Raw genomic sequence first — 27811 nt, 5'->3', positions numbered from 1 at the left:
TCTTCATAGGACCTTTGCATTCTGCACCAAAATGTGTCCGGTAGCCAAGGTGCGCACAATCCCCTTTTGATAATCCCTTCCCACCTCCCCCTAGGTTTTGAAGCAGTATTGACAAATGGGTGCAAGTACTATTGTGTCAAAAAATAGTTTGGAGTATGTGTTCCTGTGTATTTTGGTTTAAAATGATGAAATCACAAATCAAACAATGCCTGAAAACCAAAGTAAGAATTCAAAGAAAAACAAGGTGTAGTATTACAATCTTCATACCATGCGGCATTAAGTGTAAAACTTGTGATCTACAACACCTCCAAAGCGGTTCATTCAATGCAGGTCACACAGCAGCACAGCCTTTGCAAGGTTCAGAGAGACCATTAGACGCTCGCAAATTAATCAAAACAACATAGCAGATTCAAAAAAACACTTCTCTATTTTATTTTCTAACTCTGAGAAAAAGGCAACTTTTTTTTTTTTAACAAAGTAAATTACAAGGGAAAGGGAACAAGTCTTTAATTACAAGTGAAATACAAGTGGGGAAAAGAGGCAGAGCCTCTGAAGAGCAGCACCACAGACAAGAGGATCGTAGCTTCCAGAGCACCTTGGGCAGCTAAAGACAAGATTCCCAGATGGTAAAACCCAGGACATAAGAGGCCTGCCATGTGTCATTCAATCAGGTTTCCCCAAAACAAACTGGCTGTATACCTTTTGCAGTTTGACCAGAGTTTTCCATACATAACAATGTCCTAAGGGGACTGTTCAATAATCATCTAAAATCCTGATGGCCTAATATACGTCACCCAACCCAATCCCGCCGTTACAAGTAACTGAGCGATCTTTGTGCCGCTCCACTGTACCTTCCAGTAAACACACAAAAGGTAGTCAGGGGAACATTCAATTCAACTTCACTAAGATCAAGTGAGCAGGAGGCCCTCTCAATCCATTCAAGGGATTGGCTTTAAGAGATGAAGAGTCTGTATTCTTCCAGGTGACACTTAATCCATTTTTTAACAAACTGAGATCAGGTCTCAAATATCACTCCACCCAACTTTTAAAGAACCGGTCAGAAAAGATCCTTCAACCCAACCTTCCCAAAAACTAATGAAAAACAAACCAGTTAATGAAAACATCTCAACTGTGAGACAGAATCAGGACGGAAGAGGCTTTGCATGAATGCGTGAAGTGCAGAGTGGCAGGACAAGACTGCCTGCCAGAAGGAGAACTTCAAGGTCAGGAATCACAATGGTTTGGAAGTGTATACTATGTGCCAAGGTACCAGGATACTTCAGCAATTTAAAGGAGCTCATCGAGAACTGAAAGGAAAAGAAAGGACCCAGCTGGGAGTCAGCAAAGTCAAGGGAAACATATGACCAAGCAGAAGCAGGACATATGAAAGAAAAGCAGAGGCGCAATTCCCTTTACACTGGACTGCATAACTTTAGAAGGGAAATGGTAAGCAGCAGCGAACTGAGTAAGAAAAGAAAATAACCTCTTTGAAAATGTCTGATCCTGCTAAAGTCACTGGAGTGAAACAGAAGTGATCTCTAGGAGGTCAGTAATCCCAAAGAGACACACATCACCCAGCACTGGATGAGAGCAAAGGAACCTTAGCGCAAAGGGGAGATGAGGGCATGTAGCCAAGAAGAATGTCTGGGTCTCCAGCAGCTTACTGCTGAGGCCACAGGCAACACAAAGTGTATGGTTCCTACAAAGGGTGTTCACAGACAAAACAGGAGGGTAGGAAATAAGGAAATTAAAACCTAAAAAACATGAGAACATTGGAAGATACCAACTCCATCTTCTGATCTCTAAAGCAATGAAGAGTAAGACTTTAAGGGAGTCTCTTCTACCCAATACACATTTTCATGTGATCATAAGGTGGCTAAGACCACTGACCAGGAGCAAAGATCTTACTGTCAGGGGTTATACTGCTGAGATCCGGGCATCAGCTGGACATCCTACTTTAAACTAAGTTCTCACGCAATTATAAAACACTTTGCATCTTCCCTTGGACTGTTTTCGGCCACAGGCTACCCAGCACAAGCGGAGTCTGGTTTCCACTGGAATGTTGCAAAAGAAGGAGACTAGCAAGAGGTATTTCCAAAACAGCCACCATGGACCTCAACCAGTCAAATACCCTGGCCATAGACACAGACTACAAGGTACATGATAACAGACCATGGGCATACGCCTACAGGATACAACCAGCCATGGATCGCGTCCTACAGAGAGTAACCAGCCCAATGTGTGGACAGAACATTCAGAACCCAAACATCTGGCGGCTCCTGCCTCACAGTGTGCACAGACCATTACTTACCCATGGCAAGCAGATCCCACGCATCACCCAAAGCTCCCCAATGCAGCCAACAGATCACACCCAAACATGACTCGTGGATACAGCCTACAAATGCCTCTGGCAGACCTTGCTGACCACAGCCAAACAACGCCCTTAGTGCAGCTGAGGGAGGACAACCAATTCCATATCCCTGATTGGAGCCACAGACCAGAAGTAACCTAGTGTCCTAGAGACAGATGGAGCAGTGCCAAACCCGTGCACAGGATGCAGATGACTGAGCACCACAAACCCAGCGTTTGAGATACTTTAGAGCATGATCTTTCAAATATCTTAAAAACATACGACTGGTCGCAAACAGCCAAACTCATGCCATGATCAAACAAATGTCCTGTGAATTTCCGTAAGGATGATTACACAACAGTCCTGGAAGAAATTTACAAACTGCTGCCAAATGACTGCCTTTAATGGCTTAAAGAGGAAAGTTTCAGCTCTCTGGTGTCAAATGGAAAAATCCACAGTTAACGCTTCTTTAATCTGATTTCATCATTGTATGCAGAAGACGCGCTGTGACCACTCCCTCTTCCCCCTCCGCCCCCCTCACTGCTACCCCCAAACTCTTCCTTCCAAAGGCTGTTGAGGAAAGCCCCGAAGACGCAGGACATCATCGGATGAAGTGCTGCCAGGATCCAGTATCTCTCCAAGAGTTAGCTGCAGGATGAAGTCTTGACACCCTGGCACCTTCGGTTAACAGCTGCAGAGGGGTGGGTGGAGATGTGTAGTTGGTGGTAAATGTCTCTAGATATTTTGGAAAAGGATCGAAGCGGTTACTTTCTCCTGACACATCAACTTGCTCCAGGCAACCAGCAGTGGCTAGGAAGGGCCGTACCTGCACGAACCCTACCTACCCCATTTGTCGCTTCTGAGGTATAATCTGAACTTTATTATAAAAAACAAAAAAAGGGGGGGGCAGTCCTGAAAGCCCAAACAGTTTAGATGCCTTTCTTCTGAAGGCTCTGGAGTTCAATGGAAGAATCTCTTTTTGTCCATTCACAACTTCACTGCCTGTGTCTTCAGACCAACCCGTCACCCAGGAAAAAAAAACCTCGAACCATAAATAAGAAAAGAAGTCCGTCCGAGGCTTGATCTCCAGCCCAGGGCCGGTGCCCACAAAGCATCTGGACCAGCAGTTCTCCGATCCTCGTACGTCTGTAACATGACTGTGTGCAAGGTGCAAGCCTGAGTCCAGAGGGTCCCAGCGTGGGAAGACAGTGCACAGGGACGCCTGGTGGTAGATAGTGTCAAAGGACTCTCTGTCACAACTGCAACAAGAAGGAAAGCAGAGCAAGATGAGGCAGAGGTGAAGAGCACATCAGAGGGGATTGAAGGTTAGTTAAGGAAGAGGCGTAAAGCGAGGCCAGGAGAAGAGTCAACAATGCACGGTACAGAAGGAGGGAGGGATAAATATAGGATGCGCAAAAGGAGAAAGCGTAAAGAACGGAATAAGGCAAGTACAGAGAACGCCAGTCAACCAGTGGATGAGGAAAGGGGATAAAAGTAAAGAGTTAGAGGATGGGAGTTAGGAGCAAGGATGGAGAATGTGGAGGTGAAAGGACGGAGTAGGGCAGAGAGGGGATTAAGAAGATATTGAGAGTGAGGTGGAAATGAGAAGATAGAGAGGGGAAACAGAGGGTGTCGGTGGAAGGAGGGATGCAGAACAGAAAGAATACAGAGGGATAGAAAGAAAAAATATTGTTATTGCAGAACTCTGGACAGAATAAACATTTATATTTTGACTAATCTTGCTAACCCATTTCTCTAATGACTCCATGGTGGCAGAGCATATCCTTCCCGCGCCCCTATGCCGCAGCTGCACATATCAGTTACACAGCACTCAGAGCCCTCCTACCCAAAAGGGTTTTACAGCTATTAATACTTTGACGGATGCCTCAGGCCTGCAGATTTTCTTTTTTCTTTTTTACATGAACCCTTCCAGGTGTCAGTTGTTCTGGAAACAAACTCCTTCCGTAGCAGATCAATAGCACCTTTTGGCGAGAGTCAACACCTTAGAAGGAATCAGACTCCAGGCGTGACGCGGTACAGTGTAAGATATCCATACATATTTACGCAGTGGCAGTGAAAATATACGCAGAACACAACTAGAGAAACAGTTCTAGCAAGTGCACATTCACGCATTTATTATAACAATGCAAATGTCTAACTCCAGGTTATTGCCAAAGCAGAGAGGCAATGACATGGGAAAAACCCTGTTTGCTGCCTCACAAGGTGCAGGTTACAATGACATTACACATGCCAACAGCTCTCAAAATAGTCAATGCTGCTTCAATACCATTTCATCTTAGTCCACAAACAGCCTCTTGCCTCCTGGTTTTGGATATGAGAAATCCATTAGCAAAAACCAAATATGCAAAAGTAAAAGTGAGACGCTGTTTATTACAATTGTACAGGGCAAGGAGGAGCACATGAGTCGCTGAAGGCACTGTGCTTCCAAAAATCTAATGATAAAAAATGCATATTGCACTCTCGACAACTATAGATGTTCTCTGTATGTTCGGCATCAAAAGATTTGAAGCCCTCAATACAGCTACTGAAACCAAGACGGACTTCCCATGTTGCGCCGGAACCGACTGAAAACGAACCATCGTCTCAGGAGTCGTTGAGACCCAAGTGATTGACTTTATAACGGTACGGCGCCTGAACATGGCTCTAAAGTATCGTTTTACCATAATATCAGTCAAAATGTTGTGACAAAAATATTGAGGACAAAACAATGATGGTAAATTTAACTCTTAGAATATCACTATTTAAAATACTGTTTACAAACAAAGGTACTAAAGCAGCTTGTGTACGCTTTTGTTAGAGTATTCTATAAAATATATATATGTTTCATTAATGTTTAATCTCTGCTATTTTTTAAGGTTGTGGGTTTATTTGGGAACAAGAGGGCTGTGTTTCATGTTAGAGATGAAGTAGTGTTTACCACTTTGTGTTAGGTTTATAATATTCCTTAGACTGGGAGTTTTATTGAGCAATTGGGTGGGTAGCATTTCATTTAACAGATTTACAAACTATTGAAATTATATTAATTACAATTTCACTTAAAATCTTAATTTTTTACATATAAAACAGAGAATTAGAACGGTACTTTATTAGGAAGATTAATTTGCATGAATATTGGGGAAATAGTGCAGCTGAGATTTACTTTATTTACTACAAAATTATAAATAAGCGTCTTGTTTGCTGGTGTTTTTTAGATTATTTTTTTTCCCTGTATTGCTCCATACTTTTCACTCATTTGACCTACATTTATCTAGATTTATGTGGTATTCTGTGGAGAATATAATTAACTATTACACTTCTACCTATATTTAGCCGATCAGGTAGATTCACACTTGAGTGCCGGGTTTAGCACAACATGGAGCCACGTGAAAGGCATAGTGCACACATTACATGCCTGCCAACAGCAGCATTCGAATGTAAAGAAGTGCACAGCGCCAAACCGTGAAGGCTTCACTGGGTCCCATGCCTTTCAGCTGGTCAACAGCTTTGTGAATTACTCCACAATGGCATTGAGGGGTTTTCACATTTAAAAAATAAATACAAACCGAAATATTGTCTCTACTTAGCTCTAAAAAGCAGTCTAAAAATGGGGAACTATGAGCCATAAGGAAAATGTTACTTACCCATTAGAGATCTGTTCATGGCATGTAGTGCTGTAGATTCACATGCTTTGCATAAGTCCACCATCTAGTGTTGGGCTCAAAGTGTTACAAGTTGTTTTTCTTCGAAGAAGTCTTTCGAGTCACAAGATGGACTCCTCCTTTTGTCTCCATTGCGCATGGGCGTCGACTCCATCTTGGATTGTTTTTCCCCGCAGAGGGTGAGGTAGGAGTTGAATTGTAGTAATAGTGCCCATGCAATGGAGTGACTAAGTATGTACCTATTTAAGGTTGAGATGATACATATACAAATAGTTGAAGGTAACTTCCAAACTGCTACAGGCTCCCGGGGAGGCGGGTGGGCACATGCGAATCTACAGCGACTGATGCCACGAACAGATGTACACTGGGTAAGTGACATTTTCAGTTCAATGGCATCTGTCGCTGTAGATACGCATGTTTTGCATAGACTAGTAAGCAGTTATCTCCCCAAAGCAGTGGGTCAGCCTGTAGGAGTGGAAGTAGTTTGAAATAATGTTCTTAATACGGCTTGACCTACTGTGGCTTGTTGTGCGGATAACACGTCTACACAGTAGTGCTTGGTGAATGTGTGAGGCGTAGACCATGTGGCTGCCTTACATATTTCTTGCATTGGGATGTTTCCTAGAAAGGCCATGGTAGCACCTTTCTTTCTGGTTGAGTGTGCCCTTGGTGTAATGGGCAGCTGTCGTTTAGCTTTAAGGTAGCAGATTTGGATGCATTTAACTATCCATCTGGCTATACCTTGTTTTGAAATTGGGTTTCCTGCATGAGGTTTTTGAAATGCAATAAATAGTTGTTTAGTCTTTCTGATGTTCTTTGTTCTGTCAATGTAATACATTAATGCTCTTTTGACATCTAATGTATGTAGTGCCCTTTCAGCTACGGTATCTGGTTGTGGAAAGAACACTGGAAGTTCCACTGTTTGATTTAGATGGAACGGTGAAATAACCTTTGGCAAAAATTTAGGATTAGTCCTTAGGACAACCTTATTCTTGTGTAGTTGTATAAAAGGTTCTTGTATTGTAAACGCCTGAATCTCGCTTACTCTTCTAGGGAAGTAATGGCGATGAGAAATGCAACCTTCCAGGTTAGGAACTGTATTTCGCAGGAGTGCATGGGTTCAAAAGGTGGACCCATAAGTCTAGTTAGGACAACATTTAGGTTCCATGAAGGAACAGGTGGTGTTCTTGGTGGTATAATTCTCCTAAGGCCCTCCATGAATGCTTTAATGACTGGTATCTTATATAGGGAAGTTGAATAGGTAGTCTGCAGGTATGCAGATATTGCTGCAAGGTGTATTTTAATGGAAGAGAAAGCCAGGTTAGATTTTTGTAAGTGAAGCAAGTAACCCACTACATGTTCTGGAGTTGTGTGTAATGGTTGTATTTGATTAATATGGCAGTAGCAAACAAACCTCTTCCATTTACTTGCATAGCAGTGCCTGATGGATGGCCTTCTGGCTTGCTTTATGACTTCCATACATTCTTGGGTAAGTTGTAAGTGCCCGAATTCTAGGATTTCAGGAGCCAGATTGCTAGATTCAGCGATGCTGGATCTGGGTGTCTGATCTTTTGGTTGTGTTGTGTCAACAGATCTGGCCTGTTGGGCAATTTGATGTAGGGTACTACGGATAGGTCTAGCAGCGTTGTGTACCAGGGTTGCCTTGCCCAAGTTGGTGCTATTAATATGAGTTTGTTTTGACTGAGTTTGTTTACCAGGTAAGGAAGGAGAGGGAGAGGAGGAAAAGCGTAAGCAAATATCCCTGACCAGTTCATCCATAGGGCATTGCCTTGGGACTGTTTGTGTGGGTATCTGGATGCGAAGTTTTGGCATTTTGCGTTCTCCTTCGTCGCAAACAAGTCTATTTGAGGTGTTCCCCAGAGTTTGAAATAGGTGTTCAGAATTTGGGGGTGAATTTCCCATTCGTGGACCTGTTGGTGATCTCGAGAGAGATTGTCTGCGAGTTGATTTTGGATCCCTGGTATAAATTGTGCTATTAGGCGAATTTGGTTGTGAATTGCCCAACGCCAAATTTTTTGTGCTAGCAGGCTTAACTGCGTGGAGTGCGTCCCCCCTTGCTTGTTTAGATAATACATTGTTGTCATGTTGTCTGTCTTGACGAGAATGTATTTGTGAACTATTATTGGTTGGAAAGCTTTTAGTGCTTGAAAAACTGCTAGAAGTTCTAGGTGATTTATATGCATTTTTGTTTGATGTACGTTCCATTGTCCTTGTATGCTGTGTTGATCGAGGTGTGCTCCCCACCCTGTCATGGAAGCATCTGTTGTTATTACGTATTGTGGCACTGGGTCTTGGAAAGGCCACCCCTTGTTTAAATTTATGTTGTTCCACCACAGAAGCGAGAGGTAAGTTTGGCGGTCTATTAACACCAGATCTAGAAGATGACCCTGTGCTTGAGACCACTGTGATGCTAGGCACTGTTGTAAGGGCCTCATGTGACTACTGCTAGACATTTGGTAAAGACTCTTGGTGCGGTTGTTAATCCGAAAGGCAGTACCTTGAATTGGTAATGTATTCCTTTGAATACAAACCTTAGGTATTTCCTGTGCGATGGGTGTATTGGTATATGGAAATACGCGTCCTTGAGGTCTAAAGTTGTCATGTAGTCGTGTAGTTTTAGCAATAGTAATACTTCTTGTAGTGTGACCATGTGAAAGTGGTCTGATTTGATGAATGTGTTCACTATTCTGAGGTCTAGGATTGGTCTCAGCGTTTTGTCCTTCTTTGGTATCAGAAAGTACAGTGAGTAAACTCCTGTGTTTATTTGTGTGTTTGGCACTAATTCGATTGCATTCTTTTGCAATAGTGCCTGCACTTCTATCTCCAGGAGATTGTAATGATGTTTTGTCAAATTTTGTGCTTTTGGTGGTATGTTTGGAGGGAATTGTAGAAATTCTATGCAATAACCATGTTGGATAATTGCTAGAACCCAAGTGTCTGTAGTGATTTTCTCCCATGCTTTGTAATAATGACCTATTCTTCCCCCCACTGGTGTTGTGTGGAGGGGGTGAGTGACATGTGAGTCACTGCTTAGTAGTAGGGGTTTTGGGGCTTTGAAATTTTCCTCTATTCCTAGGGAATTGCCCTCCTCTATATTGTCCCCGAAAACCTCCTCTGTACTGTCCCTGGTAACTGGACGGTGTTGCCTGTGAGGTGCTGGCTTGTGTGCTCTGACCCCGAAACCCCCCTCTAAAGGGTGTTTTACGGAATGTGCTGTAATTCCCTCTGCTCTGCGGGGAGTAGAGTGCGCCCATGGCTTTAGCAGTGTCCGTGTCTTTTTTGAGTTTCTCAATCGCTGTGTCCACTTCTGGACCGAACAGTTCTTTTTCGTTAAAAGGCATATTGAGAACTGCTTGCTGAATCTCTGGTTTAAATCCAGACGTTCGGAGCCATGCATGCCTTCTGATAGTTACAGATGTATGAATTGTCCGTGCAGCTGTATCTGCAGCGTCCATGGAGGAGCGGATTTGGTTGTTGGAAATGGTCTGTCCCTCCTCAACCACTTGTTTCGCCCTATTTTGTAGGTCCTTGGGCAGATGGTCAATGAGATGTTGCATCTCATCCCAATGGGCTCTGTCATAGCGCGCAAGTAGTGCCTGGGAGTTAGCGATGCGCCACTGGTTTGCAGCTTGTGCTGCGACTCTCTTACCAGCTGCATCGAACTTGCGGCTTTCTTTATCTGGGGGTGGTGCATCTCCAGATGTGTGGGAGTTGGCCCTTTTCCTAGCTGCTCCTACAACGACAGAGTCTGGTGGCAGCTGTGTAGTGATGAAAGCCGGGTCTGTAGGAGGCGCCTTATACTTTTTTTCCACTCTTGGTGTGATTACCCTACTTTTGACCGGCTCCTTAAAGATTTCTTTTGCGTGCCGGAGCATACCAGGGAGCATAGGCAGGCTTTGGTAGGAGCTGTGGGTGGAGGAGAGTGTGTTGAATAAAAAGTCATCCTCGACCTGTTCTGAGTGGAGGCTTGCATTGTGAAATTGTGCTGCTCTAGCCACCACTTGAGAATACGCAGTGCTGTCCTCTGGTGGAGATGGCTTCGTAGGGTATGCCTCCGGACTGTTATCTGACACTGGGGCGTCGTATAAGTCCCATGCGTCTTGATCTTGGTCACCCTGGCTCATGGTGGTGTGAGCTGGGGAGTGTGATGGAGTTTGTGCTGGTGAGACGTTAATCACAGGTGGAGGAGAGGGTGGTGGGGTAACTTTTTTCACCACTTTTGTTTGTGGTGTTTGTTCAGTTTGGAACTCCAATCTTCTCTTTCTTCTAATAGGGGGAAGGGTGCTTATTTTTCCTGTCCTCTGCTGTATGAAAATACGCTTTTGCGTATGGTCTACATCAGTTGAGTGTAGCTCTTCCTCAAACCTATGCTTTTGCATTTGGGAGGTTAGCGAGTGCTCTTCTGTATAAGAGCCTGAAACTGGGTCGGTTGCAGTTTGTTTTGGCACCGAAACCCTGTCTGCATCTTTTTTCGATCTTCTTCGGTGCCGCTGTCTCGGCGTCGAGCCGTGTCTACACCGGTATCTCGGTGTCGATGCTTGTCTCCAGCACTTTCTCGGTCCCGAGAAGGCTGCGTGCCGGTGTCTCGACCGGAGTTGGACGATCTCGGCACTGTTTGGGCCTTTTTCGGTGCCAACGGTCGGTCACCGAATTTATGGGTCGAGCCATGGCCTGGTGGCAGTGGCGTCCCCTGGGCCTTGTAAATCTTCTTCTGAGTGGTTTTCGACCTCTTACTCACGGTTTGTGTATCGTCGAATCCTTCGGAGTCCGATTCTTGGATCGAAAAGGTTCCCTCCTCTTCTTGTTCCTCGAACTCCCGGTGGGCTGTCGGCGCGGATGCCATCTGAAGTCTTCTGGCTCGACGGTCTCGGAGTGTTTTTCGGGACCGGAACGCACGACAGGCCTCGCAGGTGTCTTCACTGTGCTCAGGTGACAGGCACAGGCTGCAGACCAAGTGTTGGTCTGTATAGGGGTATTTATTGTGGCATTTGGGACAGAAACGTAACGGGGTCCGTTCCATCGGCGTTCTTCTGCACGCGGTCAGGCCGACCAGGCCCCGACGGGGGATCGAAAAAATTACCCCGAAGGGCACCGAGCTCTTCGATCTTAGACGCGCTGTTGAATCTAACTACGCCGATCCCGAACGCAACAATACCGACGAAAATCTTCCGAAATTAGCTATCTTTCCGTTCCGAAACTCGGAGCGACAGGAACACGTCCGAACCCGATGGCGGAAAAAAAACAATCGAAGATGGAGTCGACGCCCATGCGCAATGGAGACAAAAGGAGGGGTCACTCGGTCCCGTGACTCGTAAGACTTCTTCGAAGAAAAACAACTTGTAACACTCCGGCCCAACACCAGATGGCGAGCTATGCAAAACATGCGTATCTACAGCGACAGATGCCATCGAACATATATTTACAAATGTACAAATGTTGAAGATAACTTCCAAACGGCTACAGGCTCCCGGGGAGGCGGGTGGGCACATGTGAATCTGCAGCGACTAATGCCACGAACAGATGTACACTGGGTAAGTGACATTTTCAGTTCGATGGCAAGTGTAGCTGCAGATACACATGCTGTGCATAGACTAGTAAGCAGTTATCTCCCCAAAAGCGGTGGTTCAGCCTGTAGGAGTTGAAGTTGTTTGAAATAATGTTCGTAGTACAGCTTGACATACTGTAGCTTGTTGTGTCGTTAACACATCTACACAGTAGTGTTTGGTAAATGTATGAGACGTAGACCATGTTGCTGCCTTACATATTTTGTTCATTGGAATATTTCCTAGAAAGGCCATGGTAGCACCTATTTTTCTGGTTGAGTGTGCCTTTGGTGTAATAGGCAGCTCTCTCTTTGCTTTAAGATAGCAGGTTTGAATGCACTTAACTATCCATCTAGCAATGCCTTGTTTAGAAATTGGATTCCCTGTGAGGTTTTTGGAAAGCAATAAATAGTTGTTTTGTTTTTCAAATTAGTTTTGTTCTGTCAATGTAGTACATTAGTGCTCTTTTGATGTCTAATGTATGCAGTGCTCTTTCAGCTACAGAATCTGGCTGTGGGAAGAACACTGGTAATTCTACCGTTTGATTTAAGAGGAACGGTGAGATCACTTTTGGTAAAAAAATTTGATTCGTCCGTAGAACTACTTTATGCTTGTGTATTTAAATAAATGGTTCTTGTATGGTAAATGCTTGAATTTCACTCACTCTTCTTAGAGATGTGATGGCAATCAAAAATGCAACTTTCCATGTTAAATATTGCATTTCACAAGAGTGCATGGGCTCAAAAGGTGGACCCATGAGTCGTGTTAAGACCATGTTGAGGTTCCATGAAGGAACTGGTGGTGTTCGTGGTGGTATAATTCTCTTTAGGCCTTCCATAAATGCTTTTATGACTGGTATCCTAAATAATGAAGTGGAGTGCGTAATTTGCAGGTAGGCTGAAATTGCGGTCAGATGTATCTTTATTGAAGAGAAAGCTAGCTTTGACTTTTGCAATTGTAGTAAGTATCCTACTATATCTTTGGCAGATGCGTGTAAGGGTTGAATTTGATTATTATGGCAGTAATAAACAAATCTTTTCCACTTATTTGCATAGCAGTGTCTAGTGGTAGGTTTCCTAGCTTGTCTTATGACCTCCATACACTCTTGTGTGAGGTCTAAGTTTCTGAATTCTAGGATTTCAGGAGCCAAATTGCTAGATTCAGCGATGCTGGATTTGGATGTCTGATCTGTTTGTGTTGTGCTAACAGATCTGGTCTGTTTGGTAGTTTGACATGAGGTACTACTGAGAGGTCTAGTAGTGTTGTGTACCAAGGTTGTCTTGCCTATGTGGGTGCTATAAGTAAGAGTTTGAGTTTGTTTTGACTCAATTTGTTTACTAGATATGGAAGGAGTGGGAGAGGGGGAAAAGCGTAAGCAAAGATCCCTGACCAGCTCATCCATAACGCATTGCCCTGAGACTGATCTTGTGGGTACCTGGATGCGAAGTTTTGGCATTTTGAGTTTTTTGTTGCAAATAGATCTATTTGTGGCGTTCCCCACATTTGGAAGTAAGTGTTTAGTATTTGGGGGTGAATCTCCCATTCGTGGATCTGTTGGTGATCCCGAGAGAGATTGTCTGCTAACTGGTTCTGAATTCCTGGAATAAATTGTGCTATTAGGCGAATGTGGTTGTGAATCGCCCAATGCCATATTTTCTGTGTTAGGAGACAACTGTGTAGAGTGTGTGCCTCCCTGTTTGTTTAGGTAATACATTGTTGTCATGTTGTCTGTTTTGACAAGAATGTGTTTGTGTCTTATTATGGGTTGAAATGCTTTGAGCGCTAGAAATACCGCTAACAGTTCTAAGTGATTTATGTGAAACTGTTTTTGCTGTATGTCCCATTGTCCTTGGATGCTGTGTTGATTGAGGTGTGCTCCCCACCCTATCATGGAAGCATCTGTTATTACGTATTGTGGCACTGGGTCTTGGAAAGGCCGCCCTTTGTTTAAGTTTATACTGTTCCACCATTGAAGCGAGATGTATGTTTGGCGGTCTATCAACACCAGATCTAGAAGCTGACCCTGTGCTTGTGACCATTGTGATGCTAGGCACTGTTGTAAGGGCCGCATGTGCAACCTTGCGTTTGGGACAATGGCTATGCATGAAGACATCATGCCTAGAAGTTTCATCACCAGTTTGACTTGTATCTTTTGATTTGGATACATGGTCTGTATCACATTGTGAAATGTGTGAACTCTTTGTGGACTTGGAGTGGCAATCCCTTTTGCTGTGTTGATTGTCGCTCCTAAGTATTGCTGTGTTTGACACGGCAGAAGGTGTGACTGTGTAGTTGATTGAGAAACCTAGTTTGTGGAGGGTTTCTATGACATACTTTGTGTGTTGTGAACACCGTTCTAGCGTGTTGGTTTTGATTAACCAATCGTCTAGGTACGGGAACACATGTATTTGCTGCCTTCTGATATGTGCAGCTACTACTGCTAGGCATTTTGTAAAAACTCTTGGTGCAGTTGTTATTCCGAATGGCAACACTTTGAATTAGTAATGTATCCCTTGGAATACAAACCTTAGGTACTTTCTGTGTGAAGGATGTATTGGTATATGGAAATATGCATCCTTTAGGTCTAGTGTTGTCATGTAGTCTTGTTGTTTGAGCAGTGGGATTACGTCTTGTAATGTAACCATGTGAAAGTGATCTGATTTGATGTAGGTATTTAATGTTCTGAGATCTAGTATAGGTCTCAGGCTCTTGTCTTTTTTGGGTATCAGAAAGTACAGGGAGTAAACTCCTGTGTTTATTTGTTGTTTTGGTACTAATTCTATTGCTTCTTTCTGTAGCAATGCCTGAACTTCTAGTCCTAGAAGATCTATATGTTGTTTTGACATATTGTGTGTTTTCGGTGGGATGTTTGGAGGGAATTTGAGAAATTCTATGCAATAACCATGCTGGATAATTGCTAAGACCCAAGTGTCTGTTGTTATTTCCTCCCAATGTTTGTAAAACTTGGTTAGTCTCCCCCCCACAGGTGTTGTGTTGGGGATTTGTGACCTTGAAGTCACTGCTTGTTTGGAGGAGTTTTGGGACTTTGGAACTTTCCTCTATTCCTTTGAAATTGTCCCCCTCTATATTGTCCCCGAAAACCTCCCCGCTGATACTGGCTCTGGTAAGTGGGCTTTGTTTGTGAGGTTGTGGCTTCTGTGGTTTGCCCTCGAAACCCCCCTCGAAATTGTGTCTTTCGAAATGTGCCTCTGCTCTGCGGGGAGTAGAGTGCGCCCATGGCTTTGGCCGTGTCAGTGTCTTTCTTACGTTTTTCGATCGCAGTGTCCACCTCCGGCCCAAACAACTGCTGTCCGTTGAATGGCATATTCAGCACAGCTTGCTGTATCTCTGGTTTAAATCCTGATGTACGCAGCCATGCATGTCTCCTTATTGTTACTGCTGTGTTGACAGTTCTAGCAGCTGTGTCTGCAGCATCCATTGCTGACCGTATCGGATTATTGGAGATACCCTGTCCTCCTCCTACTACTTGCTGCGCTCTTTTTTCGAACTCCTTGGGTAAATGTTCAATAAGGTGTTGCATCTCATCCCAATGGGCCCTATCATATCCGGCTAGCAAAGCTTGCGAATTTGCAATACGCCACTGGTTTGCTGCCTGTGCCGCCACCCTTTTGCCTGCAGCATCAAATTTTCGACTTTCTTTATCTGGAGGTGGTGCATCTCCTGAAGTATGAGAGTTGGCTCTTTTGTGCACTGCTCCCACTACAACAGAGTCTGGTGTTAGCTGTTGTGTAATGTACACTGGGTCTGTTGGTGGCGGTTTATATTTTTTTATCTACTCTTGGAGTAATGGCTCTCCCTTTAACAGGCTCCTCAAACACTTGTTTGGAGTGTTTTAGCATTCCGGGTAGCATAGGAAGACTGATATTGGCTGTGTGTGGACGACAGTGTATTAAAAAGAAAGTCGTCTTCAATGGGCTCTGAATGAAGGCTGACATTATGAAATGCAGCTGCTCTTGACACCACCTGTGCGTAGCCTGTACTATCCTCTGGTGGCGATGGTTTAGCTGGATAGCATTCTGGACTATTATCTGACACTGGTGCGTCATAAAGGTCCCATGCGTCAGGGTCATCTTGACTCATTCCTGTATGAGTTGGGGATTGCATCATTGGTGGAGTGGCTACCGGTGATGGTTGCGGAGAGTGATGTGGGGATGGTGGCGGTGTTACTTGTTTAGCCACCTTTGCGTGTGGCTGTTTGTCTTGGAAGGCAAGCTTGCGTTTCATTTTGACTGGAGGAAGAGTGCTGATCTTCCCCGTATCTTTTTGAATAAAGAGCCGTCTTTGTGTGTGATCTGGCTCTATTGCCTGTAATTCCTGTCCAAATCTATGTGTCTTCATTTGTGTGGACAGTCCTTGTTCCTCAGTGTAGGAACTTGTTTTCGGTTCCGATGCCGGATATTTCGGTACCGAAACCTTTTCGGCTGCTTTTTTCGGCTCAGACGAAACCTTTTTTACTTTCGGCGTCGTGCTCTCTCGGTGCCGACCCGTTTCAGTGCCGCTGTCTATAGGAAAGTACCATCTTGCCTGGCATGTTACCCCCATTTTTCACTGTATATATGTTGTTTTAGTTGTATGTGTGACTGGGACCCTGGCAGCCAGGGCCCCAGTGCTCATAAGTGTGCCTGAATGTGTTACCTGTGTAGTGACTAACTGTCTCACTGAGGCTCTGCTAATCAGAACCTCAGTGGTTATGCTCTCTCATTTCTTTCAAATTGTCACTAACAGGCTAGTGACCAATTTTACCAATTTACATTGGCTTCCGGGAACACCCTTAGTACCATATACTAGGGAATTATGAGGTACCCAGGGTATTGGGGTTCCAGGAGATCCTATGGGCTGCAGCATTTCTTTTGCCACCCATAGGGAGCTCAGACAATTCTTACACAGGCCTGCCACTGCAGCCTGAGTGAAATAACGTCCACGTTATTTCACAGCCATTTTACACTGCACTTAAGTAACTTATAAGTCACCTACATGTCTAACCTTTACCTGGAAAAGGTTAGGTGCAAAGTTATTTAGTGTGAGGGCACCCTGGCACTAGCCAAGGTGCCCCCACATTGTTCAGGGCCAATTCCCCGGACTTTGTGAGTGCGGGGACACCATTACACGCGTGCACTACATATAGGTCACTACCTATATGTAGCTTCATAATGGTAACTCCGAATATGGCCATGTAACATGTCTATGATCATGGAATTGCCCCCTCTATGCCATCCTGGCATAGTTGGCACAATCCCATGATCCCAGTGGTCTGTAGCACAGACCCTGGTACTGCCAAACTGCCTTTTCAGGGGTTTCACTGCAGCTGCTGCCAACCCCTCAGACAGGCTTCTGCCCTCCTGGGGTCCAGCCAGGCCTGGCCCAGGATGGCAGAACAAAGGACTTCCTCTGAGAGAGGGTGTTACACCCTCTCCCTTTGGAAAATGGTGTGAAGGCAGGGGAGGAGTAGCCTCCCCCAGCCTCTGGAAATGCTTTCATGGGCACATTTGGTGCCCATTTCTGCATAAGCCAGTCTACACCGGTTCAGGGACCCCTTAGCCCTGCTCTGGCGCGAAACTGGACAAAGGAAAGGGGAGTGACCACACCCCTGACCTGCACCTCCCCTGGGAGGTGTCCAGAGCTCCTCCAGTGTGCTCCAGACCTCTGCCATCTTGGAAACAGAGGTGCTGCTGGCACACTGGACTGCTCTGAGTGGCCAGTGCCACCAGGTGACGTCAGAGACTCCTTCTGATAGGCTCCTTCAGGTGTTGCTAGCCTATCCTCTCTCCTAGGTAGCCAAACCCTCTTTTCTGGCTATTTAGGGTCTCTGGGGAAACTTTAGATAACGAATACAAGAGCTCATCCGAGTTCCTCTGCATCTCTCTCTTCACCTTCTGCCAAGGAATCGACTGCTGACCACGCTGGAAGCCTGCAAAGACGACTACTGCAACTCTAACGCTGATCCTGCCGCCTTCTCGACTTGTTTCCTGGTGGGTAGTCTGCCTCCTCTCTGCACTAGAAGCTCCGAAGAAATCTCCCGTGAGTGGACTGAATCGTCCCCCTGCAACCGCAGGCACCAAAGAACTGCATCACCGGTACCCTGGGTCTCCTCCCAGCACGACAAGCGAGGTCCCTTGAATCCAGCAACTCTGTCCAAGTGACTCCCACAGTCCAGTGACTCTTCAGTCCAAGTTTGATGGAGTTAAGTCCTTGCCTCCCCACGCCAGACTGCATTGCTGGGAGCCGCGACTTTTGCAGCTACTCCGGCCTCCGTGCACTTCCGGCGGAAATCCTTTGTGCACAGTCCAGCCTGGGTCCACGGCACTCTAACCTGCATTGCACGACCTCCTAAGTTGTTCTCCGGCGACGTGGGACTCCTTTGTGCGACTTCGGGTGAGCACCGTTTCACTCATCCTCTTAGTGCCCGTTTCTGGCACTTCTCCGGGTGCTACCTGCTGCTGAGAGAGCTCCTTGTCTTGCTCGACGTCCCCTCTGTCTCCTGATGCAATTTGCGACATCCTGGTCCCTCCTGGGCCACAGCAGCATCCAAAAACCCTTACCGCACGATTTGCAGCTAGCAAGGCTTGTTGGCGGTCTTTCGGAGGGAAAACACTTCTGCACGACTCCACGGCGTGAGGGATCCGTCCTCCAAAGGGGAAGTCTCTAGCCCTTGTCGTTCCTGCAGAAACCTAAGCTTCTACTGTCCAGTAGCAGCTTCTTTGCACCCACAGCTGGCATTTCCTGGGCATCTGCCCATCTCCAACTTGCTTGTGACTTTTGGACTTGGTCCCCTTGTTCCACAGGTACCCTCGACTGGAAATCCATTGTTGTTGCATTGCTGGTTTGTGTCTTTCCTGCGGAATTCCCCTTTCACGACTTCTATGTCCTTTGGGGAACTTTAGTGCACTTTGCACTCACTTTTCAGGGTCTTGGGGTGGGCTATTTTTCTAACCATTACTATTTTCTAATAATCCCAGCGACCCTCTACAAGGTCACATAGGTTTGGGGTCCATTCGTGGTTCGCATTCCACTTTTGGAGTATATGGTTTGTGTTGCCCCTATCCCTATGTGTCCCCATTGCATCCTATTGTAACTATACATTGTTTGCACTGTTTTCTAAGACTATACTGCATATTTTTGGTATTGTGTACATATATCTTGTGTATATTTCCTATCCTCTTACTGAGGGTACACTCTGAGATACTTTGGCATATTGTCATAAAAATAAAGTACCTTTATTTTTAGTATAACTGTGTATTGTGTTTTCTTATGATATTGTGCAAGTGACACTAGTGGTACTGTAGGAGCTTCACTCGTCTCTTAGTTCAGCCTAAGCTGCTCTGCTGAGCTACCATTATCTATCAGCCTATGCTGCTAGACACCCTATACACTAATAAGGGATAACTGGGCCTGGTGCAAGTACCCCTTGGTACTCACTACAAGCCAGTCCAGCCTCCTACACTGTCTCGGTGCCGAATCTTCTCTGAGCCACTATCTCGGGCCAGAGATTGCTGTGTGCCGGTATCTAGACCGGAGTCGGATGACTTCGACACCAGCTCACCCTTTTTCGGTGCCGATGAACGGTCACCTACTTTTCGGGTTAAGCCATGGCCTTTTGGCAGTGGCGTCCCCTGGGCTGCTTTTCTCGTGAGTTCTTGGTTTCGACGTCTTACTCACGTTTTTCGGCGTTTCCTCGGGATCGATCTCCTCAGAGTCCGACTCCTGGGTGGAGAATGTTTCTTCCTCCCCCTCGAAACGCTCTTGTCCTGTCGGCGCCGACGCCATTTGCAGTCTTCTTGCTCTTCGGTCCCTGAGTGTCTTCCTGGACTGAAACGCTCGACAGGCCTCACAAGTATCCTCCTTGTGTTCTGGTGACAAACACAAGTTACAGACCAGATGTTGATCTGTATATGGATACTTATGGCATTTTGGACAGAAGCGGAATGGGGTCCGTTCCATCAGCCTTGAAGAGACACATGGCCGGGCAAACCAGGCCTCGACGGGGATGGAAGAAAACCTCAAAGGGCCACCGGAGCTCTTCTTAATTCGGTGTCCATCTGTTGTAACTAACCAGATACCGAAAGCAAACAATACCGACGATTTTTCCGAGATTCTAACTAACTTTCCGACCCGAAACACGGAGCAAAAAGGAACACGTCCGAACCCGATGGCGGAAAAAAAAACAATCTAAGATGGAGTCGACGCCCATGCGCAATGGAGTCGAAATGGGAGGAGTCCCTCGGTCTTGTGACTCGAAAAAAAGACTTCTTCGAAGAAAAAAAATTGTAACACTCCGAGCCCAACACCAGATGGCGGGATGTGCACAGCATGTGTATCTGCAGCTACACATGCCATCGAACACATATATATGGAAAATGTCACTTACCCAGTGTACATCTGTTCGTGGCATGAGTCGCTGCAGATTCACATGCTGTGCACAGTCCGCCGTCTTGTGTTGGGCGGACTGTGCACAGCATGTGTATCTGCAGCTACACATGCCATCGAACATATATATACATATACACACACACATATATAGACACCTCTGATTGGGGGCAGTGTGTGTGTGTGTGTAGGGGGGGGAATGGGAGGTTAGACTGCCTATAAGTAAACTAGTGTAGTGTTACTGTAATAAAGTACCTTTATTTTTTTTTAACACTGTGTATCCTTTCTTGTGTCATAAGATACTGTGTGACTATTGTGGTAGTGCATGAGCTTTGCATGTCTCCCAGGTAAGTCTTGCCACAGCTACCTCTAGAGAGCCCTGGCTTCCTAGACACTGCCTACACCTGGTATAAGGTGCCAATACCATAGGTGTCCACCACACACCAGGCCAGCTTCCTAAGCTCCTACAATATTACTAGCACTGCTTTACTGCAGTGATCAGCTAGATTCAGTCTGGTACCCAGAAGGGTTCTTGTAAGTAATCCGCAGAGTACCAATTTTCAGTGCTATCTTTACTAAAGGCTCCAACCCATTTCCTGGTCTTGAAGTTTCAACTCTTCAGTTTTCTCCCACATCCCATCGCCATCTTGAGGTCTCATCTTACTGCAGCCCTGCCACCTTCTTCCTTTCAGCTCCCATTCATCCGTCTGCCTCCCCTATGCACTTCCACTCACGACCCTTCACGAGAACGCCATTTAACAGTACAAAGCTCTTCTGTTGCCCCTTCAAGCTCCCTACTTCCCTTAGCCTGACGTTTCTTCCACGCTTACTATTTTTCAGCCCTTTCAACTGCGATCGAACTTCACCCTTCAATTTTATATAGATTACTCCCTCACCTCCTGTTCTCATCACTTTTCACCTCCACGCGTCACCTTTTCTTCTCCGTAACCCTTTAAGCACCATCAGTGCTTTGACACTCCCTTCATCTCATACCCTCCCAGATTCACCATATCAAAAACCCTTTCCCATTTTCCTTTCTACTCGGATACGGCTCTCAGCTTCCTCATCACCAGCCACTTCTAACCCGATCTCTCTGCTACCCTCACACTTCAGGCGCCAGTATTCGTAGAGGCCATCCAATGCCCCTCCTATCGTGACTTGCATACACCCTGCTTCTGCCCTTCCAGCTTTATTTGCTCATTCTCAACACCCTCCGCCCTTAGAAGGGAACTGTCCAGGGGATGCTGAGGTTCAAACTTCTGACCGTCACCTCATGCTTCCCGTCCCAGCGCTCCGCTTCATTCAGCCACTTCAGACTCCCCTGCATTCACACTTGTAGCTGCCCTGTTCCTTCAGCATCATTTCCCCTCACACCCAACCCCCCCTTCCCCCCTTTAGCAGCCTCTTGTGCCAGCCTCACCTCCATTCCATTCTCACTGGTTTGTGTTGCTGGGCTCAGAGACACCTCTTTCTGTTCTTTGCCAGTCTCTGCTCGAGGCTTCTTTGGCTGAAGCGGCTCTTTGAAGTCAGGAACAGAGTCTCCCTTGTCACCTTTCCGCTTCCTTCGCCTCTCGGACTCCTTTCCTTTGCCTTTGGCCGCCTGTCGTTCATTCCTCTCAATCTGTGAAGTGTCAACAATCTCATGAGTGGTGATTGAGGGCCTGCATCTCTTAAAAAGCACACACAGCAAGCACACAGAAGCAGCTAGTGGGAGCCAGTAAGAACACAAATGCAATCTCATAAGCTGTGTGTGAAGTCTGGAGCCCTGTGTCCTCGCGCTAGAGAGAGAAACTAGTTCTGAGTGCTCAGGGCAAGTGACAAGGTCCCCTAGTGGCACCTCTGCAACATATGGTGATTTGAATATTGGGGAGAAGAGAAGCGAGATAAATAGAAGTCTCGAGAAAAATGCAAAAGACGACCTGAACACATTCTCTGTTAGAAGTATGTACTTATTAGGCCAAAGATGACAGTACTACCCGGCTCCGGACCAGCGTTTCCGAATAGATGTCTGTTTCGTGCCTCTTAAAATTTCCTTCTAGCCATTTCTCTTTCCCAGTTAGTCTTTGCATACATAAAATGCAGGATAATATTTGAACCTAAAAATAAAATTTGCCAAGGTACAGCTGACACAGACTTCTTTAAAGTTAACCTTGCTGGTAGGCTGTGGGTCTTGTGCGGTCTCAGCCATTATCACAAAATCTGTAACCTGTTTGCTCTGGACTCGGAGCAGACCTAGAAATATGCAACTCTAGAGTCCTCTAGGATCCTCTTTGAAACTGGAGGCATAAATGACACATTCCCAAGATTGTAATTGTAGGAAAGTGCCACTGTTGGCATGGTTACCCCCCCAACTTTTGCCTAGTGTTGATGCCAACTTAGGCCCCAGCACCAGTGTTCTTTTCCTAAAACTGTACCTTTGTGTCCACAATTGGCACAGCCCTGGCACACAGTTAAGTCCCTTGTAAAAGGTACCCCTGGTACCAAGGGCCCTGTTGCCAGGGAAGGGCTCTACGGGCTGCAACATGTATTATATGCCACCCTGGAAACCCCTCACTCACCACATGCACACTGCCTCACAGCTTGTGTGTGTTGGTGGGGAGAAAAAGGCAAACTTCTCAGGGTGCCATGCCCACACACCACAGCCCGTGACATAGCTAAGTCTCCCCTCTAGCAGGCCTCACAGCCCTAAGGCAGGGTGCACTATACCACAGGTGAGGGCATAGCTGCAGGAGCATTATGCCGCTACAGTGTCCAAGTCCATGCTTAAACATTGTAAGTGCAGTGTAGCCATATTAGGTATATGGTCTGGGAGTTTGTCATCACGAACTCAGCACCATAATGGCTTCCCTGAAAACTGGGAAGTTTGGTATCAAACTTCTCAGCACAATAAACACACTTAAGCGAGTGTGGGATTTATTGAAAAATGCAGCCCAACTGCTAGTGTAAGACTGACCGGTCTGTGCCAGCCTGCCACTCCCAGACGAGTTTCTGACCACATGGGGTGAAAGGTTCAAGCCTCTGATTACAGTACCCCAGGGCACTCCAGCTAGTGTAGATGGCCGCCCTCCGGACAAAGCCCCACTTTTGGTGGCAAGTCCAGGAGAAAAATTAGGAAAAACCGGGAGGATTGACCACCCCAGCCAGGACCACCCCTAAGGTGACCAGAGCTGAGGTGACACCCCTCCCTGCAGAATCCTCCATCTTGGTTTGGAGGACAGGGACCAATAGGGATGGGAATGTGCCCCCCTCCCCAAACGGAGTGGGAACAAGGGAGGAGCCATTGGCTACTGCCCTCTGACCCCTAACACACCCCTAAAACTAGGATTTAAGGGTCTCCCTGAACCCAGCTTACCAGAGCAGCTTTGGCCCCAACCCTACCGGCATGTCTCCTGCTTCAAAGAAGCTGAAAGAAAACCAGCGACACGTCCAGCAGGACCAGCGACCTCCGCCCAACTCCAGAGGACTGCCATGCACCCAAAAGGACCAAGAACTCCCGAGGACAGTGGCTCTGTCCCAAAAATCTACAGCAAGGGACTCTCACCTCACTCCGGAAACGTGAGTCCTAACCCCTGTGCACTGGACGGCCACAGCCCATGTCCAGGTGGTCCACCGTGCATGAAAGGGTCCCCAGGCGATTGGGAGCAAGAGCCCACCCTGGGTTGACCACCCCAAACCGCCACGATGACCCCTGAAAAGAGAATCCAGAGACTCCACTCCTCCCCCCAACCACCCACAGCTTTGTCATTTTAAAGAAAACTGTATACATTGTTGATTCCATTCAAAGTTCCGATTACACCTATGAAAAGTACCTTACATGTTATGTACTTACCTGCAAAGTAAATCTTGTTGTTCTAGAAATGAACAAAACATTTTTCTACATAAAGATCCTATTAGTATGGAGTTAAGTCACTGAGTGTGTTTCTTGTATCGCTTGTGGGTGCACAACAAATGCTTAACATTACCCTCTGATAAGCCTAACTGCTCCACCACAATACCACAAAATAGAGCATTAGTATTATCTATTATTGACTCGGTCAAGCCTCTCGGGGAACCCCTGCACTCTGTGCGCACTGTCTCTCACTTTGATATAGTATATACAGAGCCAGCTTCCTGCAGTAATCTTTTCATAGGTAATGAGAAAAGAACAATGTTACTTATGCTATAACTATTTGCAGACAGCTTTTAGTGCAGTAGAATCGCATGCTAGGCGCACCCCTGCCATGAAAGGCTGGGCATGGACTCTGCAAGGTTTCTCGCCTCCTACCCGATGCCCACAGTGCACCAGAGGCCCCGCGCCAGGTTTTTTCCACCAAAGGATAAGTGTAATAGGAGGAAGAAGCTTGGCAGAAGTGTGAAAGTGCATCGTACAAATCAAAGTTATAATCTAAGGCATGTGCTTGCGTCTGGGGATGCAGGAGGGAGCGTTTGAATCTGCAGCACTACAATCTACAAACAGCTGTAGATTAAGAAATTAACTACTTAACTTTAATGCAAGTTCTCCAGCGTTAGTATCTTATATATTCACATGCTTGAATTATTCCCCAAAGTCAGGTTGGCCAGCAACTCCAGATCGATGTGGAGGGATTGCTGAGCAGTTGTCCACGTCCCCTTAATGGTAAGGTGCAGATGCACATCCCAGCCGATGGGAGAGGCGTTCATGGTAATGGTTTCTTACAGAACCGGGTCCATGAAGTGTCACCCCTGCAACAGGTGGATGGTGTTACACTACAGTAGAGATTGATGGGTGTGTGGTCCCAAACCAACACTAGACCCTCCAGAGGACCCTCTGCTGCAGAGCACTGTGCAGCTAAGGCCCTTTGGTAACAGCTGCATGTTTAGTCTGGCATGATGAATTAGGACTATGCAAGATGCCATAGCTTATAGCAAGCGCATTGAAGGTCTGACGGTTCTTGTGATCTGTCTGAAAGCACAGGTTTTGAAATGTTTGCACGCTCGCTGGACTGGGGGAAGCTCTCCCCACTTATGAGTCTAGCACAAGCCTGAGAAAGGGCTGTACTTGAAGGGGCTGCACATGGTGTTTGGTGACAGTGGATGGTGGTCTGGAGATGTGGGCTAGGTGTACTTGGTAAGTGGCGCTCTTCATCAGCCAGTCACCCAGGTTAGGAAAGAAGTGCATGCTGCTCCTTAGGAGAGGAGCTGCCACCACAGCCAGACATCTAGTCAGGTCCCCTGGGGCTGTGGTAACCCCGAAAGAATTACTTTGAACTGATGATGCTATACACTCACCACAAGCCGCAAGTATCGTCAACAAGCTGGGCGGATGAGTATGGGGAAGGAGGTGTCCTTCAGAACGAGTGTGGTCATGAAGTCGCCTTGCTGCAGTAGTACTACAACATCTTCTAGGGCCACCATATGAAAGTGTCCAACCGAATATAATTTGTTGAGAGGTCTGAAATCAAGGATGGGTCTGAAGGAGTGGTCCTTTTTGAGGTTAAGCAAGTACATGGAGCACCCCCTTTCCGCTATGTTGCGGCAGAACCAGTTCTATGAACTCCTTCACAAGGCGGGTCTGTAGCTCCTCCTGAAGGAAGCACAAATGTTCTGGGGACAGTTTGTGGTGGCAGTGAGGGGGATGTTTCGCGGTGCATGTATGAGTGGTAACTTGGGCTTAAAGTTGGAAAAGTATAGCCACACACACACCTCAAGACCATCCTCGTAGCTGCCTGTCTTCTGTATCAGCAGCATCGAAAGCTAACTTTAGGCCTGAGTTTGCAATGTTTCTTCTCCCACCCTCCTCAATGTTCAAGATATTCCTCCGGAAGGAGTAATATGAGGTCTCCCAGATATTCCTGGTATCAATGATCATGTCTGTGGCAGAGCACTGGAACGGACAATTCGTCACTGCATGGCTGCAGCTCTTTCCACTTTGCTTCCTACTTCCACCATTTTTACTTTACTGCGGGCCCCATGGATGCTGGAGACAGTCTCCACAGTAAGGAAAAAAGCAGTCAACGAATCGGACTCTAAATGGCCTTGGATATACTTAGGGTCCTGTGTTGTTGCTCTGCATTTATTCTCTATTCGTAGTGTTACTGCTTTGGGTGTGGCTGGTTTGGGGAAAACCTCCCTGCTTTATTGTACAATGATGGGGAGCATGGGAATCTATTGATTCCTTTTATAAGTAGGTCTGAGTGTTTCAAGGAGAAAACATGTCTCCTTTTTCAACCTCCATCTCTATTCCAAAGGGCTCTGCTGCCTTGGAATGTGGAGATGTCAGAGGGAGAAGGCCTCGAAGGATAGGATTACCCTCCAAAGGCAAGCTGGCCTGAACGTCCTCCCACAGCATTTCCAGATCTTCAGAATCAACACCTCAGATACCGCCCTGTTCTCCTACATCTGTATTCTGACTTCTGGAATATCTTCCTGTTCCTCAGTTAAGATGTCCTGCAAGCTTCTTTTAAGGCCTGTCCTTCTAGGCGCTATAAAGATGGCAATGGATTCCTAAAAGGACCTTTTCTTTCTCATGAGTTTCTATTTCGAACTCCAAGGCCCTTTTTCTTTTTCTCTCGGTCACTGATGTTGGAAGCCTTAGGCTCCCCATTAGCTTGTTTCTTAGAGGGTGTAAAGAAATGGCTCCCTGTTGCAGTTACCCCCCACTTTTTGCCTGATACTGATGCTGACTTGACTGAGAAGTGTGCTGGGACCCTGCTAACCAGGCCCCAGCACCAGTGTTCTTTCACCTAAAATGTACCATTGATCCCACAATTGGCACAACCCTGGCACCTAGGTAAGTCCCTTGTAACTGGTACCCCTGGTACCAAGGGCCCTGATGCCAGGGAAGGTCTCTAAGGGCTGCAGCATGTCTTATGCCACCCTAGGGACCCCTCACTCAGCACAGACACACTGCTTGCCAGCTTGTGTGTGCTGATGGGGAGAAAATGACTAAGTCGACATGGCACTCCCCTCAGGGTGCCATGCCAACCTCCCACTGCCTGTGGCATAGGTAAGTCACCCCTCTAGTAGGCCTTACAGCCCTAAGGCAGGGTGCACTATACCACAGGTGAGGGCATATGTGCATGAGCACTATGCCCCTACAGTGTCTAAGCAAAACCTTAGACATTGTAAGTGCAGGGTAGCCATAAGAGTATATGGGCTGGGAGTCTGTCAAAAACGAACTCCACAGCTCCATAATGGCTACACTGAATACTGGGAAGTTTAGTATCAAACTTCTCAGAATAATAAACCCACACTGATGCCAGTGTTGGATTTATTAAAAAATGCACACAGAGGGCATCTTAGAGATACCCCCTGTATTTTACCCAATTGTTCAGTGCAGGACTGACTGGTCTGTGCCAGCCTGCTGCTGAGAAACGAGTGTCTGACCTCATGCGGTGAGAGCCTTTGTGCTCTCTGAGGACAGAAACAAAGCCTGCTCTGGGTGGAGGTGCTTCACACCTCCCCCTGCAGGAACTGTAACACCTAGCAGTGAGCTTCAAAGGCTCAAGCTTCGTGTTACAATGCCCCAGGGCACTCCAGCTAGTGGAGATGCCCGCCTCCTGGACCCAGCCCCCACTTTTGGCGGCAAGTCCAGGAGAGATAATGAGAAAAACAAGGAGGAGTCACTGGCCAGTCAGGACAGCCCCTAAGGTGTCCTGAGCTGAGGTGACTGACTTTTAGAAATCCTCCATCTTGTAGAAGGAGGATTCCCCCAATAGGGATAGGAATGTGACCCCCTCCCCTTGGGAGGAGGCACAAAGAGGGTGTACCCACCCTCAGGGCTAGTAGCCATTGGCTACTAACCCCCCAGACCTAAACACGCCCTTAAATTTAGTATTTAAGGGCTCCCCTGAACCTAAGAATGGAGATTCCTGCAACTACAAGAAGAAGGACTG

The 27811-nt window shown here is 46.4% G+C and overlaps 1 protein-coding gene across 4 annotated transcripts in view; it reads right to left on the bottom strand.

Annotated features, from left to right (window-relative positions):
* Positions 1–408: 408 nt before the first annotated feature.
* The window catches only part of KDM5C (lysine demethylase 5C), a 457813-nt gene continuing 430410 nt past the window's right edge, over positions 409–27811 (bottom strand). For all 4 annotated transcript variants that reach the window (XM_069209299.1, XM_069209300.1, XM_069209301.1 and 1 more), the window contains 2 exons: positions 21379–21579; positions 409–3609 (listed from right to left, as the gene is read on the bottom strand). In XM_069209299.1, coding sequence (XP_069065400.1) covers positions 3604–3609; positions 21379–21579 — 207 coding nt within the window. In that variant the 3' untranslated portion in view covers positions 409–3603. The remainder of the gene's footprint in view (positions 3610–21378; positions 21580–27811) is intronic.

This window comes from Pleurodeles waltl, chromosome 10 (assembly GCF_031143425.1).
Source record: "Pleurodeles waltl isolate 20211129_DDA chromosome 10, aPleWal1.hap1.20221129, whole genome shotgun sequence".
Lineage (NCBI taxonomy): Eukaryota > Metazoa > Chordata > Amphibia > Caudata > Salamandridae > Pleurodeles > Pleurodeles waltl.
Note: the sequence above shows the minus strand (reverse complement) of the source record. Positions and strands in the feature narration are given on the sequence as shown.